The following is a 17,910-nucleotide window of genomic DNA, read 5'->3' on the forward strand; positions in this document are numbered from 1 at the left end:
TCAGGGCCCTCAAAGTGTTCCTCATTCATCTAATATAATGACTAAGACCTCTTTGCAACCTGCCAGCACAGCATGCTGTTTTGAAGAATGGAAATGGATTTGCATTCTCATGCAAGTTTTTAATCCAAAATTAGGGGACATAATTGTTATTTTATGAATTGGTATCCATATCCAATATGTGTGGATCTGGCATGATCATACAATAAAAACCAAAACCATGAGCTGAATGAGGCTTAAAGATCAGTGCTCATCTTTCAGATTACATGATGGCCCCTAATTCATTGTTATTACAAAAATAAAATTACGGCACCTTCAAAGCTGACAGTCAGCACCCCAGACAGCACACGAGGACAAAACAAAATAAATTGTGTTTCTCTTCGGCCTGTGTTTATTGCTTGATATGCTGCCGTGTAATTTTACTTGTCTTACTGTGGGCAAATAGACATTATTCCTGAACAGTGCAATCTAAACACCTCCCCCATATGCTCTGGCAGAGGAGTGAAACAAATATGTTCACATTTCTGCCTGTGTGTGTGTGAGACAGAGAGATATAGAGAGAGAGAAAAGAGAGAGAGAGGGGGAGATATTTTATGACTTCAGTTGGAATTACCCGCTGATCATTGACAGTGATGTGTGGTCAGGACCCCTATATTACACCACCGGGACAGACATCTGTGATCTACACCTTCATTTTCATTCTGAGTGACACTGACAATCTCTTCTTCACCATCCACTGCGCTCATAGCCTCTGAGTGTGTGAGTCTGAGTGTTTGTTCTCATTCGGGGCGGCAAGCCTGTTCGCCTCAAGGTTCCCTCTCTCTCTCTGAGTGGCTCCGTGTGAAATGGAGGCAGGTGTTGCTTGCATCCAGGCTAGCCAAATGCACTGTAAATGGATTTCTCCTACACATAAGGCAGAGAGGAACTGAAGCCAACTGTGCTGGAGGTGCTGAATTCTAATGTCCTTCCAGCGTGTTTTCAGGAGCCACTTTGAAGGAATGCTGAAATGATATTACCCCTCTGTGTGTGTGTGTTCGTATGTGTGGTGTGTGTGTGTGTGTGTGTGTGTGTGTGTGTGTGTGTGTTTGTGGGCGCCCCAGTGTTTTACAAGTTTGGTTTTCCATTAGAGAGTCTGCGTTTTTTACGAGATTGTTCTCTGTGGTCATGATGGAGCTTCTATTTACCAGCCCTGCACCCCTGGAGAGAGCCTGTCACTCACAGTGATTGACATACAGTGTGTTAAAGGAAAGAGCTCTTTTGGTTATAGACTAACCTCTGCTGCCTATAGATGAAGTGGTTTTGCCCGACTGCAGTGAGAATGGATGCTGTACGTAAAGTACATTAGTAGGTTTATTTTATTGAAAACGAATGCAGATTCACCTTTTTATTGTCATTATATAGATGTTTGACACAATGATACAACGTTAAGGTGGCAGACCCTGAGTTAAACTATAAAAGTCAATATTTGGAGGCTTGTAAACCTAAACATTACGTACAGAAAATTCAATCGATTTGCAGAGCATCCAACAGCAGCAGTACCACATGTAAACATTTACTGTTAAATGCAGGGTTGCCAGGTCTGTGTGACAAAACCAGCCAATCAAAACTAGCCCAGAAAAACGCCCAATGCCAGAATTCAAGATAAGCCTGTAAAACCTCTGCCACAACATATATGCCTTTAAGTAAAACAGTAATGATCACTGTCAGATGTACTGTAATATTTACAAAATAACACAATACATTGTCGGTATACCAGCACTCAAAGCAGTCAGTCCTTTATTCCCAAATATAGCTCTGTGTGTGTGTACAATGATTCACCACAACTAACCTGCTGCTTGGTCCCTTTAATTCTTTGCCCTTTCTTTTCCCTCTCCCTCCCTGCTGGACAACATAATTAAATGTATTTAACATAATATGCATTGATTTCATTATCTACATCTTATAATGCTGCTTCACCATATTTTTAAACTGACTCTAAAAAGAAATATAGATGTAAAGAGGTTTTTGTGGACGCCTTTGCTTTTTCCTTCGCTAGTTTGGATAAGAGTCAGATGCAAGGCACCGGGCGCCGGCGGCAATGACTATGTGTGTGCAGACAGGGCAGGGCTGCATCTTTGTGTGTGGGAAAAGGGGGGCTGTGATATAATCCAATGTATACCTGCTCATCTGCTTGTCCATTTGGTTGGACTTGTGCATTATTAAAGAATTAGCATAGAGTTTTTTATTAATAATTTACTTGATATCAAAAATAGGTCCACCCAACCCAATAACAATAAAATCGATCCGCAGCAGCACCCGCAGAAAAAACAGCCTACCTGGCAACCCCGGCTATAAGCCACCTGAGCATAATGAGCAATATGCTTTACTTTTACACGTGTGGTGTGTGGTTTATCATTATCTTGAAATTGAAGACTAGCCGAAAACCAGTGTCTCCATGGTCTCTTGAGAAGCTCTTTAAAAAAAAGTACATACAGTAGACGTTTTTTGTTGGGTACTGTACATGTAAGTCAGCTGCTCTCCATATTGGTAGGTTTCCAAATTTGTATCATATTCAAACTATTTAAAATGAATAAAGCCTTTAATATTTTTAGATTTATTTTTTTTAACCATTGGACCAATACCAACGTCTTGGTTCACAAATATGAACCAGACTGAAAAATCTACACAACTACAACATGGATTGCTTTAAAATAAATTTAAAAAATGACCATGGATTACCAACACTGTAGTTGGTACAGGTATTCATGGTGCAGTTAAGAGGAAATACTAATGACTTCAGTGATACAATAAGTTTTCCTCAGGCACTACCAGTTTATTTGAACTTATCCTGTCAAATATCTCAAGGTACAGCATTTTGACATCATATCCCTAACATTGGTGATCCCTTGACTCTCCACTATGCACTGTGAGCTTTTAACATTCAAGATTCTGAGGGAAAGGTCTTGACAACGTATTAAGGGATTTATTTGAGATTTGGATAAATAGCTTTATTTTGCAGTCAGGATGATTTGTAAGAACAACTGGATCAACATTTTACCTTGTCCAATACATTGGTTTATGACCAAAAGTCTACATTCCTTACTGCCTATGCTGTACTTTTTTTGTGTCATACTTATGAATAAAGAAGTACAATGTGTGACAATGAAATAAATACAGTACCAGTAATCTCCAGCTAGAGGCGTACTGTACAACCAGAACTTTTCATCAACAGTTATTACAATGGCCACAGGAAAGGGAACAAACAAAAAACTTTGGTGAAGCACTTTATCATCACAGCAACCTTAAAACTCTTTCAGATATTATTATGAAGTATGTCGAGTTGCAAATGGTTACATCAGCCCAGCGCAACATTTTTTTTTTGGAGGTGTGACCTGAAGAAACAGCCGATTCACCAGATGTGTACAGAGGTGTAACAGATCATTTTGTAGCAGTGTGTTGTTGAACACAAATCATTTCATGAAGGCAAATAAAGTGGAGCACCATATATAATAGTACGCTGATGCTGTGCAGCACTTCTCTTATAAAATGAAGCAGATTTATCATCATACATGATTAGATGTTGTCTGATTTAAGCATTTAACGGGCTGCAGGACACATTTATCATGCGGTTTAGAGAAGATGCTCTGAGGATTACTTCTTGTGATTTGTTAATGCAGTCTGCTTTGCCAGAGTTATTTCTTTATCCACATCAAAAGCAACTTTTTGTCTTAGATTTCAACGCTTTGACTTAATGGAAAGTGTCAAATTTAAATATTTTATCAACTGTATGAGTCAATGATGTTTGGTTTGCTTTTATTAAGAAAAACCCCACTAGTGACGACTTATTGAATACAAAAGTATCAGTGGAAAAAAAAAAAAAACACAATCTCAGACATCATCAAGCACAGCATGGTAGACACTAGGGCTGGGTGATATGACAAAAATAGTTATCACAATAAAAAAAATTCACATCAGTCAAAATCAATAATTATCACGATAGATGTTAAATCATTATTTCTGTTAAATCATTATATAATTTAAAGGCTGGTTTTGGGGAAAGTTGGAAAAAAACAGATGGTAAATTGTGGTTTTTTTTATTGTGTGAACATGACTAACTCTACTTGAACAGAGGAATATTTCAGTATCATGAGCACACTTCACAGTGCTGGAAAATGCTGATGTGACAGCTTGCTGCTGGGCTGTACCACTTACTGGTCAGGTGATTAGTGAGGGTCCACTAACAGCCGATTGTGACATTCGGTCATTTCTTTCATCCGGTGTGTTCTAACGGGTCTTATTGCTTCAAAAGGTTTGTGGTGTTGCCCGTTTTAGCCTCGCATGTCTTCTATTATAATTATTGGTTTAAATCTATTGAACATTTGTATTTTATATCGCAGTAATTATCGTTATCGTTTTATCTCCCACGCCTAGCAGACACATTTTCTTTCATAGTACTTATGCAACCTGCGCTGAAACAATACATTGCTGATTTTGCATCTTCCTACACTGTCATCTTTCATTTTCTTCAGACTTATTCAAAAGTGACCACATGATTTTTCCAATTAAAGTGTGTCCTTATCCTTAGTGGCTAAATTGGTTGAGTCGGTCGCCTCTCAGCCGGAAGGTCGAGGGTTCGATCCCCAGCTCCTGCAGCTACATGTCCGATGTGACCTTGGGCAAGACACTTAACCCTGAATTGCATTGTCGGCGGTGTATGAATGCATATGAATGGGATTAGTTACTTCTGATGGCTTCACTACACAGCAACCTCTGCCATCAGTGTGTGAATGTGTAGGTGTGTCATGCGGTGTAAAAGCGCTTTGAGTAGTCAGAAGGCTAGAAAAGTGTGATACAAGTTCAATTACCATTAACCATTTATCTCTGTCTGTCTTTTCCCTGCACCCCTCCCTCTGTCTCCTCAGGGCATAATCCAGGATGTTAAGTTGATTTTCGCCCCCAACGGCTACATCACGCAGTGCCCTAACCTTAACCGCAGTAAGTATCAGGACGTCAAAGACATTCAAAGTGCCCTTTGCATGCTCAGAGAGTAACAGGGGAATAAAAGAGTACTCCCCATTTAATAAACGAGGTGTGAGCTGGTGACCTCTCCCCGCTGCTCGTAAACAATGCCTTCCTTCGTTGTTGTTTTTTTCTCTCTTCCTCTTCTTCTTCAGTTTTTTTTTTTTCTGTTAGCTGTAATTCAGATTCAGCTCAGTCTCCTGGTTCCCCGCCTCGCGTCTGTATCTGTTTACTGTCAAACAGATTAAGACACGAGACCACAGCTGTGCCACTGTCTCTGCCTTTGATCAATAAGCCATGTAATCGCACCTTGTTGCTTTATTATTGATACTAACACAAGAAACCGTTCTAAGACAAAGAGTAAACAGATGTGTGAGGCTTCACTTTCGTTTATTCTTTGCCGCCATGAGCTTCCTGCAAATAATCATGGCTACCGTTTTGTCCTTCTTGTGGTATTCCCTTATCTAAACTCTTTCTTCTGTTCTCTTCTTCTGTCCTTTTCTATTGCGGTGCCTCCTTTTCCTCATTTGAGCCTGTCCGACCTGCAGTGATTTCCTGAGCCTGGTGCAAGGCATCATGGACCTTCAGGAGCTGCTTGCAAAGATGACCCTGAAGGTAGGAACAAGGAACAATACCTGGAACAGGAAACTAATGCCACATGTATAAACTGTCTGTCTATCAATGTGGTGACTGCTGAAGCAAGAACCAGGCATTTTTGGACAGACGAATAGACAATGTTTGTGTTGTGTCAGCTGAAGGAGTAAAATATATTGAAGGTCATGGATGGAAGGAAAACGCAGAATGGAAACTGGATTGTTAGGTATGGGACGTAAAAGGTAAACTGGAAGACAATCTAATAGTAACTAGCTGAAAGGGGGAATGTCAACCACTTACTGCAGCTGTGTTCGACAAACTTCCAACAATAAATGGACTCTCCCATTATTCTTGTACACTGGAACAAGGACACTAGTCTAATTAAGTGTCCTAATAGATCTATAACTGTAGCTCGACTGAACTGTGCATGTAAACTGACTGAATATAATAAACTTTGGGAACAGTTGCTGCAAAAGACTGTTAGGAAAAACAAAAACGAGTTAAATGATCCACAGATACATGTCCTACTGTAGTTGCAGCTCTGCAAAAAAGATTAAACAATTAAAATGCAGAAATAAACTTCCTTCTCCACTAAAACCAATGACGACAGAGTCGTTTGATTTTCACGCTGCCTTCAATTAATGCTCATTGTTCCGTCTCCTCTGAAGTCACTATCTCAATTTGTGAATTCAATACAAAAACAAAATGAATACGCACCTTAATCTGTCTTTAGAAAAACAAAATATTCAATCAAATCCAGAACAGTTGAATTTAAATGGTTGAAGAATATTTTAAAAAGAAAACACCAATGTGCTTTTAGGAAGAAACAGGGAACAGATAATCATTTGGTTCCTGAAGGCCTCATTTTTTGGTCTGTTTTTTTGCAGTTAGCAATTTCTCAGGATAAGTGTTAAGAGATAGTGAAGCAATTTTCAATTATGTATATTCACTATAAAATAGAAGGCAATGTGAATGCATGCAGGGCATCTCTTTGAAAATGCAAAGTGTATTATTGAGTGCTGTACAGACGATAAAGAGGAGCAGAGGTTGATCAGTTTGCAAAACATCAACTCCACCTCCTCATTTAACTTGGGGCGTCTGACCCTTCAATAAGGTCAAAGAAACTGTAGCACAAAGTCCCTTGAGAGACAAGAAAGTTAATCTTGAATCTTGAACTTTAAACTTTTCAAGTGAGGATTTGGTTTGGAATCATCTTTTTTAGATGATTGTTGCACAATTGAAAACTAATCAAAAACCTTTTCATTATGAGCCAGCACACATAAAGTATGACTTTAGTTCTTTAGGTCTCAAGGTTCATGAAAAGGTTAACGCCATGGGAGCGCCAAACTTCTTATGTTCTTTGCTTATTTGCTCTCAGGCAACAGATGCATTTAGCAACACAGCTTATTAGAGTCATTTCTATGGCAATGCTCGGCCATTCATTTTGGGGGCGGAGCCTGAAGGTCCATCATGAAGTATGTTTTTGATTAGCTGTGAAACATCAGCAACTTTTCCCAGAATTGCATACCCTTTTTTTAAGTCAGAAATAACTTTATAATTGTCCTACCTTTATATTGACCTTTACTTCTTGAATTAAAATTAAGAGCGACAATTTGTTAGGTCAGGAATTTTACTGTCTTCTTTAGAAGGTACATAACTTTCCAGGCGTGTGCTGAGGTTGACAACATGTCAAACAGCTGCTGAGAAGTTCAGATCATAATGATTATTTTTCTGCCAGCCTGCTAATGTCATTTTGAAGCTAGAGGGTTTTGTGTTGCACATGGATACATACACACACACACACACACACACACTCACACCCACCCACGCACACACACAGGATGCTGATACATTCGAGGTTCAGTGAGGTGTCAGGAAATGGCGACTGCGTTGTGACAACAGGAGGCTAACAGGCGCTGTGCATTCTGCCCTGGAGCCATGTGGGAGAGCTTGAACTATTTATAAGACCCAACATCTGCATAATTGTGTGTGTGTGTGTGATCGAGTGTGTGCTTCTGTGTGCATGAGTGAGAGCTATCAGGTGGGAGTGAATCGGAGCGAGGACATCTCAGCAGGAAGGCGAGCCATAGAATAATTTTCAGTGTAAATAAGGGTGAAATGAAGAACATTACCCTACCGCTGTGTCAACGCCTCCTCTCTCACATGAACACACCTCGACCTATCGCCACCTGACCTCGTTCCTCATATGAGACGCGGCGGGGAGGATGCAGTCATCTCCGGCGCTAAATGGCCTGCCTGCTTTTATGCTGCTGGAGAATAGAGAGATTCAGCATGAGGTGAATAATAGCACGGTCCTGCCGGAGTGTCAAGGCGAGGTGAAATGACAAAAAAGCTCAGCTGTGTGTAGATTAGCTTGGCAGCAATTTGCATGTATTAAACCTGTGCATGAGAGAGGAGACATAATGTGGTGCTGTACAAGCATCAATTTGCCAGTTGACCCCAAATACAAGCAAAAGACTTTTATGGCTGAAATTAAACGTTCAGTTTGGGTTTTATCTTTAAGCCCTGCATTTTAATTAACTTCTCCTTAACTGTTGCATAGACAAGGACTTTAGTATCCCGGTTTTGAACCTTACCCTGGTTTTGATTATATTGGGGATATGTGAGGATATGGCGTTTACATGCACACAGAGAAACCTGATCATACATATTTCTGTATCATGAATAATTCTAGTATCGCGGATCTGTTCTGATGTTTGGCCTAGTAGTAATGATGGCAGAGGTAAAGTGACCTTCAGAGGTAACTAATCCCATTGGTACACATGCATGCACCACTGACGAAGTAGCAGGAGTAATTACCCAAGGACATGTAGCTGCAGGAGCTGGGGATTGAACCCCGACGACCGACTCTACCAACTGAGCCACAGCCGCCCCATTATGTGTTATGAGTTGGGAAAGTGGCGTCCTGTAGCCTGTTCACAACTATCTTGAATAGATCTAAACTTCCAATTATATTTAACTCTTTTATTACCAAAAGAAAAAGCTCAGTTTCTTTATCACTCCAGAAGTAAGACGCACTTTCATTGCCGTCGCCATGTTTGTTTGGCTGATGCGTTACTTGCCTGTGGGGTAGGCTGTAGCTGTCAGAAACTTGTGTAGAGCGTGTACATGATGTGGTATCCCGTTTTTGTTCTGTGGTCTCCAGGTGGCAAAATTGGGTTTCTCAAAATTGAGATGAGGTCTAGTCGAGTTGATCAAAATCAGCATGAAGATCTACTTGATCAAAACGGGGGATACTGTTTTGACGGGAACGGGAAGTCCGTGTAAACTCAATGAGAGAGATGACAAATGTAAGGTGACATCTGGTTAGGAACCTTCTTGACCACAATGTGGGAGAAAAGCTCAGACAATGCTGTGGTGGCTTTAATTCACACAGCTTGTATTATGAATAGTTAGTAAAAATGTAAAAGAAGGGAAAAATCATCACTGAGATTGGACTTCACACATCTGAGCCTTGTTGAAACAACACTTTTCTTGGTCTTAAATTCTTTATTTCCATGGCATGTTCCAAAATATTTAAGATATACTTTTGTTGTCCCTCTCCTCTTAAATTCCTGAGCATTATTTCCAGAATGATCCATCTCTAAGGCTGTTCTCTCGGTTAATGGAGGGTTGCTATTCTTGAGATTCTTGGTGCTCACAGCAGCTTTAAATAAGCCACTGATGCACACTTTTCTAAGGATAGCTGTCTGAATAAAGGATGTATAGCACATAAGATATTCTCCTCCACTGCTGCTGCATAAGATTCCCTTGTGTGTAAGGTCTTGAAAGCAGCTTTAGACAATCCACTATCTTTAACAGAGGACTCTTGGTCCTTGTGTCAGCTTTTCAAATATTTATCATTACTTCAGGAGAGCTATATTATTCTGCAAGTTTCCCCCAAATAAGCTTCTTTTGGAGTTCTCTCGTGAATCCAAGGGGATTCATTTATTTCCTCACTTTGGGACTCGGATACAAGCTTTTGGACGTTTGCAGTGTTTGCAATGGTAAATGTTATTTTGGTGTTTTCCAAATTCCCCCTCATTCAGCAGTAGCTCATTCTGTAGTCCCTACAGAATAATTTCCTTTTTGGCATTTGTTTCAAAATTTTGTAGCCAACTTTGAAGGCTTAGGGAGAAAGGATTTCTCCACCATCACTGAAAAAGCAAAACCTTAAGAGTTTCATTGTGTGTGTTTCTTATTAAGTAATTGCTTAAATATGATAATTACTTGATGTCAGACCTCCCAGATCTTATCTGATTAGTTGCTAATTTTCCTAAGACTGCTCATCCTCAGGATCTTATTTTATTTCTGTTCCACATGTTTGACACCTCCCTATAATGTGACAGCTGTTCAAATTATCATTCCGATCATGTCTGCATGCCTCATGTATCACCCATAGGAGCTACATGGTTATTAGCCTCTGACTCCTTTGTGACATTTGATGCTCGGGTTGTACAGGAAAGGTATTCCACTGTGGTGCCTGCAAGCATCCTCGCAGTCTTTGAAACGGCATTTCAAACATTTTGTTTTGCGGCTTTGACAGGACACATCTTTAGCGCTCACAACTCACATGGCTTTCCAGCATCCAACCGGGACTCCTTTAAATGAAGCGAAAAAGCCTCAGTGACATCAAGCAGTTTTTCTTTTTTTCGCTTTGGAAGCCTTTATGATTTTGGTGACGAGTTCTCGTGTTGTGACACTGAGGCCAGAGCAGGTCTCAGAGGAGCAGAGGAGGCAGAGGCAGAGCGGCAGACAGCCACAAATGTCTTAAGTGGAGCTCCACTTTCTGAGCTGACCTTTGCTGCACGGCTCAATTGGACCTTTTGGAATTCTCCCACGTTTATCGGAGGTCTGTGATTGCTCATATTTGGGTCAGGCAGTAAGTGTATTTCATAGATATATGAAGTTATAAGTGATTTTCTGTTTGTGTGTGAGCAAGCCAGCTCCTATATAAGACCATAAGAGAGCCTTAATGGATCCAGAGAGCTGTTACGTATATAAATAAACCTCCTCAATCATAGAAAGAAGATAATAGATAAATACAAAATGAACCTTAATGGATGCAGGTTTCTTTAGAGGCTTTGACTGAAATCAAGTCATCAAACGAATTACAGTTATTGCTTAGGACAGGGGTTCCCAAACTTTTCCTTGGGAACCACAAGGTTTATGATATTCAAAGTTATCTAGTGCATCCATCAGATCAAAAGATGTCAGGTTATTGTTGTTTTTTCTTCTTTGCTGAATATCCACATGAAGCCTTTTAGCATCTGACTGGAAGACATTACTAAAGCTTGAAGTTTTTATAAATATATTACAGAAGATTTGATTGAAAGGAGCTAAATTTACCTCTGAAACCTAGCTTTTAAAATGTGTGCTGGAGTCTAAATTCACGACATTCATCGTGATCAAATCATTCTCAGTGATCTGTTTAATCTGTTCGTTAAATCATTGATACGGTTCAAGTTGGAGCCACAAAGTTAATGAGATGAACCTAACCCTCACCATCAAAGAGTGAGCTAATCGGTTTAAACTTATATACAGCAAAAATGATCTCCAATGTTTATCACTCTTAATGTTTGGAGTTCATTTTTGTTAATACATTTCAAGTTAAAAAATGAAGTTGCAAAGTCTTCTTTTTTTTTTTTTTTTTTTACAGCAGCTGCCATTGGAAGACGATTATTCCAAGCTGTTAACAATACAAGTAAATTTATAGTAACATAGTTATTTTGGTACACTTAAAGGAAGAATGTACAACATTTTACACATGAATACAGCAGAAATCAAGTATATCCTCTGTGAATGTCTCTCTGAGTCATGACTGTCCACAATGAGTGAGAAGCGTGAGTCTGTTGTCGAGCCGTGTTTACATCATGTTTACATGGACGGCCTTAAGTATAAAGCTATTTTAGTCAAGGAATAGAGAAAAGAGGAATAAAATACTTATTGCTTATTTGGATGTCAGTTAAGTGTCTTTAGATCGCTGTCGTTCTGTGTCAATTTATGTTCAACACGAAGCTACAAGCTAACTAAGGTGTGCTAACATTAGCCTGCTAACACAACAATGCAGGACACAGGCAATTACAGCTCGAGCAAAGGATAATTTTGTCCCAACTAACTTAATGGTGCTTAATTACGCTGCGTTCTAATTGATAAATCCTTTGTGTGACCTCGAGTGGAGGGGAGGGGAGTTGGAGGTGTTCCACTGGAGGAGAGCGGAGGCTTCAGAATTGCGGAGCTGTCACCAAACAGCAGTTTGTTTTGGTTTCATGCTGGTGTTCAAGGGCAAATTCTACTGGACCAAGGAGTTGCACATTCTTCCTTTAAAAGGCAAATAACCTAATTAAATATAATACTTTCTACATGACAGACAATGATAAAGCTAGTTTTTGATAGAAACTTCACTTGCACTATCCTCTAAAGGACGTCACTCCTCTCAACCAACTCTTCAAAGTTTCTAGGATAAAAAGCCTTCATTCTTGACTTTTAAAAATGTTTTGAACTAGAAATGATAATAACACTTGCTTCCCTAACATAGTAGGAATGAAATAAGTTAACAAAATATTTTTTTTTTAAAAAGCTGTTGAATCCTGATCGAAAGTTAATCCTAATCGGTGCATCCAGCTCTCTGTGACCCTCCGTGTGACACTTCAGTCAGTCAAAGATGCATCATTTTTGACATCCGTGGACGAGCGTAGAGCATGAACTAAGCCAAAAGAAGAAGAAGAGCTGATCAGTGTGCAGGGATAAAAGGGGATGTGAGGCGGGATCGGAGCTGTCAGTCCTGTCTGTCATTTCTCAGTAGATTATAGCCTGAGGTTTGGAGCCTGAGCTGAATGATGATCTCTTCATATTCTACAGTATGTGCCCTTCTAATGAGTCGTCTCCCCAGCGGAGCAAGCCAATCAGGGCACGCCAGAGGGCGAGGGAGGGAGGGAGGGGGTTGAGAGGTTAACCTGCTTCCACTATCAGACTTTTGATTTAGTTTTGTGACTCAGGCCATTCTGTTCTCTCCAGCTGAACTACGCAGAGTCCAGGCTGACCCAGCTGGAGGGGTGTCACTGTGAGAGGACCTGCAGCGCCAACGGTCTGGTCTACAGGGACAAAGAGCTGTGGGTGGAGCCGGAGAACTGCAGGAACTGTGCATGCAAGGTAAGCGTTACCATAACCACTACCGTCAAAGAGCGAGCCAACGGCGTTTGACTAAGCATTTAAAAAAAAAAAATCCCTGTGATATTTAGTACTTCAATCATTTAATTGTATTCTGAATTTACGAAATTAGGCAGAAATATCCAGATTAGGGTTTTATCTTGGAATACGAGTGGCAGCTTTTACAGTTAGTACCCGGCCCTGACACTCTTCCATGCAAAGGCAGCATAGCATGAGGAGTGTTCCCACCTGTAAACAATACAAGTACACTTGTTGTAAAGGATTCTCTTCAAATCATAAATATTCAAAGGAAAGTTGGTACACTTAACAGGCAAATGACATCTTTTTAAAATAGCATCACAGACTACAAGTACATTTTCTTAACTAGAAAGTCATTACAGCCCTTATTTCCCCGTCCCTCCTCTCAACACGTAACTTTCTTAGCTTGCCTTCCCATCAGACCTTCCTCTCCAACAGCCCCTGCCTTACCCCCTAATAAGCGCCCCCCCCCCCCCCTAACTAATAAGCCTCCCTGCCTGCACTCATACATATGAACCAGACTTTGAAAATTGTTGAATCAGGCCAGTGCGGCGCCCTGGGGAATTAGACTGGCTGCATCGTTGCACATCAAGCACAGGGTGGAGTTTAGCCGGTCTGATTTCCTCCCGCGGACATGCCATTAACTGATAACCGCGGCGTCCTGGGGGAATCATTTCAGATGACTCATGAAATGAAGAGGCGCATGCTGAGAGAGAGATATCAGCCGCAAAAATGAAAGCAGTCCTTCAGGGCCTGGATAACTACCTGCTATCAGCAGGTCGCTCACTTTCACTATCTGCCATCCAGAGCTCAATGATGAATCTATTATCTGATGGCTCATTACAATTTGTTTCTGTTTCATTTGTAAATTTGAATGCTGTCTGTATCAGATTGCATTTCTACATGTAAGGGTGGGATTCTGCACAGTTTGGGGGCAGATTTGCATGGTGTAAAAACTAAGATTTTCTGCTTTTCAGCTGATTGGGATAAAAGCGAACTTCAAATGTTTAAAATCTTTACAATTGCAGGATTTTTTTCTTCAGTGTCCTGACCGTTTCGAACGCCATGGCAAATAAAAGGGAGAGGCACAGAAATAACATTTAGTTTGGAGAAGGAGGTCAAAGTAGCCAAACTAGTCACATGCAGAAAGTCTCTCCGATCAGACTACGGTGGCAGCTTTTATAACGACTGGGCGCATTGGGCCCAGGTTTCTCTCAGTCAGGCTGATTGGGAAGCCACTCCTACTAATTCCACGAAACCTACAACACAAGACGAGAAAAGGAACAACCTAACAGGGCCAAGATAAAGACATTACGTTTCAAGAAAGATGTGCAAATGTAACATGAGACATAGATGGAAGCAGAAGACGTTAACAGGGTGGTGTTTGTTGTGGTGCCAAAGGCAGAACCTTGAAGCTCACTGTAAGTGCGTCTGATGTTTTTCATGTAAAATAAAAAAATAGAACAGATAAAAGAAAATCATCTCTTTCAGAATGGTGTGGTGGAGTGTCGCAGGATCTTCTGTCCTCCGGCAAACTGCTCAGAGGACTCCCTGCCTGTTCACATCGATGGGACCTGCTGCAGGAAATGCAGACGTAAGTATCAGCAGCATCTGTTTAGATCAAGCAGGAGGCAGGAGACATTTTTACCAACAAACCTGTGAAAGCTTTTCACAACTACAAAAATACCCCTCACACTCCCCAAATAAGCTCAGGTCAAATAAACTGCTGACACAGCAGCTTATTTGTTGATTTGCCAACAGTAAAACAGCTGAGGATGATATACATTGGTGAAAGTTTGTATTGGTTTTGCATATTGCTCAGTCTACACCATGATCAACTCAGCATCACTGTTTACTTTATAGCCTACTCTCTTTATGAACTAGCTGCGCATCCTGTAATCACTCAACAGCTGCTCACTTCAAAATCAACGATCCTGTGTAATCCTTCTTTTCCGTGCAAGTTGAATCAAAAGTTATTTCATCTAATTGTATCTTTTGATGTTTCTATGTTGAAGTGTAACAACATCAAACTGTAAAGCTTCTCAACATTCAGGATTTCATACCGACTGTATTCATTGACAGATGCTGTTTTCTTTAATCAAATGCCTTCTTTGAAAAAAGTGGGGATGTTAAGAAATTAAATCCCCATTAATTCCAGTAACAGAGGTTGTATGATTCATTGACTTCACTCATACCCTCATACAGAATTAAATTGAGGGCGGACTCTGTCTTGTAAATTGCACTATTAAAACATTCAGACAGATAAGGAGATGTTGGAGTACTAGATGGTGGAATAATAAGCTGAACTAGATAGCTAAAGCTGGTAGAATCTGTTAGCAACAGTTGTCTATGTTCTTTAACTTGGGCCCTGTTTTTTGTTCTGTGTCCTGTGGTTTGCACAGTAACAGCTGCCTCCTTGTTATCTTGTAAACTGGTGGCAATATGCAGGTTCTCTGAAAACAGAGAATTGTTTTTGCACGTTCATTACACTTCCAGTCATAAGCTTTGTGCCAGTGGGTTGACAACAACAGCAGCAGCGTCTGACCCCCAAGTTCCCTCGGTGCTGCTCACTCTACTGAATATAACACTTCTCCAGTAAAGTGTGGATTTCCTGCACCATCACTTTGATCAGCGGTGACGTGTTGCTTACATACTGACTCCACCTATATGCCTGCAAAGGGCAGCCAACAGGTGATTAGCCATTAGCCATTATTCTTACACCTCGTTGCTCTGTAGATGGAGTATGTGTGTATGCGAGTGTTTTTTTCATTACAAAGTCACACCGCCAACTACTGGCCTGGCATGTGTGTCAACAGGGAATGTTTTCATTAGATACAAAGAAGGACTATTCAATTTTCAGTGTATTGTTTTTGTGTAAACGTGGCCTTAATTGCTGGCCTGTAAAGAACATGCTTTGCCTACAATGAATTACATATTTGGCCTCCAATAATGGCCACGACTAGAGAACATATCTGGTCTTACCACATGCATCTTTACAGTGTCATGCGACTTCCTGCCCTTGTTGATTAGAGGAGATAGTCATTCATTTGTAAACCAAATATGTTATATCACATGGATGGTAGTTTCTACGACCACCAGAACCACACAGCACAAGGCTGATGTTCTGCTGGCACATTGAAACCGGAGTGAAAAAACAACAACCTGAGAGCAAAGATCACAGTTGTAAGATGTTCATAGAAGCTGAAATAGAAGCTCTGTTATAAAGCACACAGGGGTCTGGTAGCTGCTCGCAGACCAATGGACAGCTGTGTCTGTGTTTCTATACAGCACAAAAACACTCAATCCCTGAAATATAGTTTGTCTTTGAATAATTCCATCCCTCCTCTGCCTCCCCTCCATCCCTCCACTCACTCCTCCCTTCCTCCTCTTCCTCCCCTGTGAACATCAGAGGTCTGGCACAGAGGAATGTGGGAGCGGCGCTGCAGTGCTGCGACTGAGCGCTCGGCAAGTCCTGTCCCCTGGAGAGGAGAAAAGCAGGACTTCATATCATATGCTTCATTTTCTATTTCTGTTATTGCCAGAGGAATATGCAGAAGGGTCTCTCCTCTGTTGTATTCTTAATGCGCTGTTACACTTCCTCTCCGCTTATTCACACCAGCACAGAACAACTTTGTTTCCAACAGAATTAAATATGCAGAACTTAAGGCAGAGAACTTTTTTTTTTCTCTTCTCAGGCAATTTCAAAGCATTTTTCTTATTGTTAAAAGTACCGCTGGAGCTGATATGAGCCAGGGGATTATTCTATTTCTGGTGTTTCATAGTAACTGTACTTATTAGTGTTATTGAAGGGTTCTTTTCTTTTTTTTTCTTCCCACAGCAAAATGTACCTACATGGGCCGAACCTTTTCTGAAAGCCAACACTTTTTATCCCGGAGCTGCAGGGAATGCAAGGTAAAACGTATTCTCTCTGACATTTAGCCTCTACCCTGCAATCAGACCACCATGCAGGGCTCCTTTGTCAGTTTAAATGTGTAATGGATGTGCGTGGTGGTCCGCATGGCGTGCTATTCAATTAGGGAGGAGGCCTTATTAGTTTTCCCTCCCTCCACCAGATCTGTTCAATCTGCCTTTTTCCCCCCCATCTCTCTAATGGTGAGATAGCCAGGTAATTAGAATAACTCATGAACACAGCAACACAAAGGCCTGCTTTGAAACGGGGCTTCATCACTGCATGGATTATAATTAAACTCATTATTCCAGTTCAGCATAGAACAGAGGTGAGCTTTCTTCACTGGCAAGCCATTCATCTTAAAAGACACGATTTTAAGGGGGAAATTAGTGTTTTATGCATGTAATTGCTTACAAGGAGCCGCACAGTGGTTTCCTAGACTCATTAGGAGCCCTCAGGCATCTCTAAACATTATTATATTGTGTGTAAGCTTTGTTTCAAGCAACAACAGACAATCCTTTACTCCTCACAATGAACGCTGCTAAAGGCCCCATTTGTGGACAAATGATTTTAGTTGTAAAATGTTTGATTATGAGGATTCAAAGGGTCACTCGTGGAAGCGTTTGTTGTCCACAAAGAACTATTAGAAGTTGACTTAGCTTTCGCTAGAAAAGGTAGTAGAGGTGCTCCAAACCTGCGCTCTTCCTAATGGCCAGCAGGGGTCTCCTGCCTGAGTTTTATGTGAACAAAGATAGCTTTAAAGGGGACATATTATGAAAAATCCACTTTTACAGTGTTTTTGAACATATATTTGGGTAACCTGAGTGTCTACCGACCCAGAAAATGTGAAATAAACCCATCCAGTCCTTTGTTTGTGGTCTGCATAAGTCTTACAACACAGAGGAAAATGCTCAGTTTCAAATTTGCTCAACTTGTGATGTCACAGTGGGATTCTGGTAAAAAAAAATACCCTCCCCTCCCCTGGTGACTCCACCCCCAGCCTAGATTAAAACTTTTGTGCAGGTCAACTGTTTTTATTCTCCCTAGCTAAGGAGTGATGTCTATTGGGAAAACTCAGGGAGGGGGAGTCATTGCATTTAAAGAGACACACACCTAATTGCAGGGATCATTCAATCTATTTGGTATTGAAATATGCTAATTATTAAGCCAACTGTATCCACTATGGCCAACGCAGTTGTGTGGTACAGCTTCAAAAAACACTT

The 17,910-nt window shown here is 40.7% G+C and overlaps 1 protein-coding gene across 1 annotated transcript in view; it reads left to right on the plus strand.

Annotated features, from left to right (window-relative positions):
• The window catches only part of LOC109999310 (protein kinase C-binding protein NELL1-like), a 251,046-nt gene that overhangs the window by 85,579 nt on the left and 147,557 nt on the right, over positions 1–17,910 (plus strand). The window contains exons 6-10 of the mRNA XM_065952653.1: positions 4,899–4,971; positions 5,528–5,610; positions 12,607–12,741; positions 14,269–14,371; positions 16,616–16,689. Of these exons, the coding sequence (XP_065808725.1) occupies positions 4,899–4,971; positions 5,528–5,610; positions 12,607–12,741; positions 14,269–14,371; positions 16,616–16,689 (468 nt within the window). The remainder of the gene's footprint in view (positions 1–4,898; positions 4,972–5,527; positions 5,611–12,606; positions 12,742–14,268; positions 14,372–16,615; positions 16,690–17,910) is intronic.

Source organism: Labrus bergylta, chromosome 3, assembly GCF_963930695.1.
Source record: "Labrus bergylta chromosome 3, fLabBer1.1, whole genome shotgun sequence".
NCBI classification, from domain to species: Eukaryota; Metazoa; Chordata; class Actinopteri; order Labriformes; family Labridae; genus Labrus; species Labrus bergylta.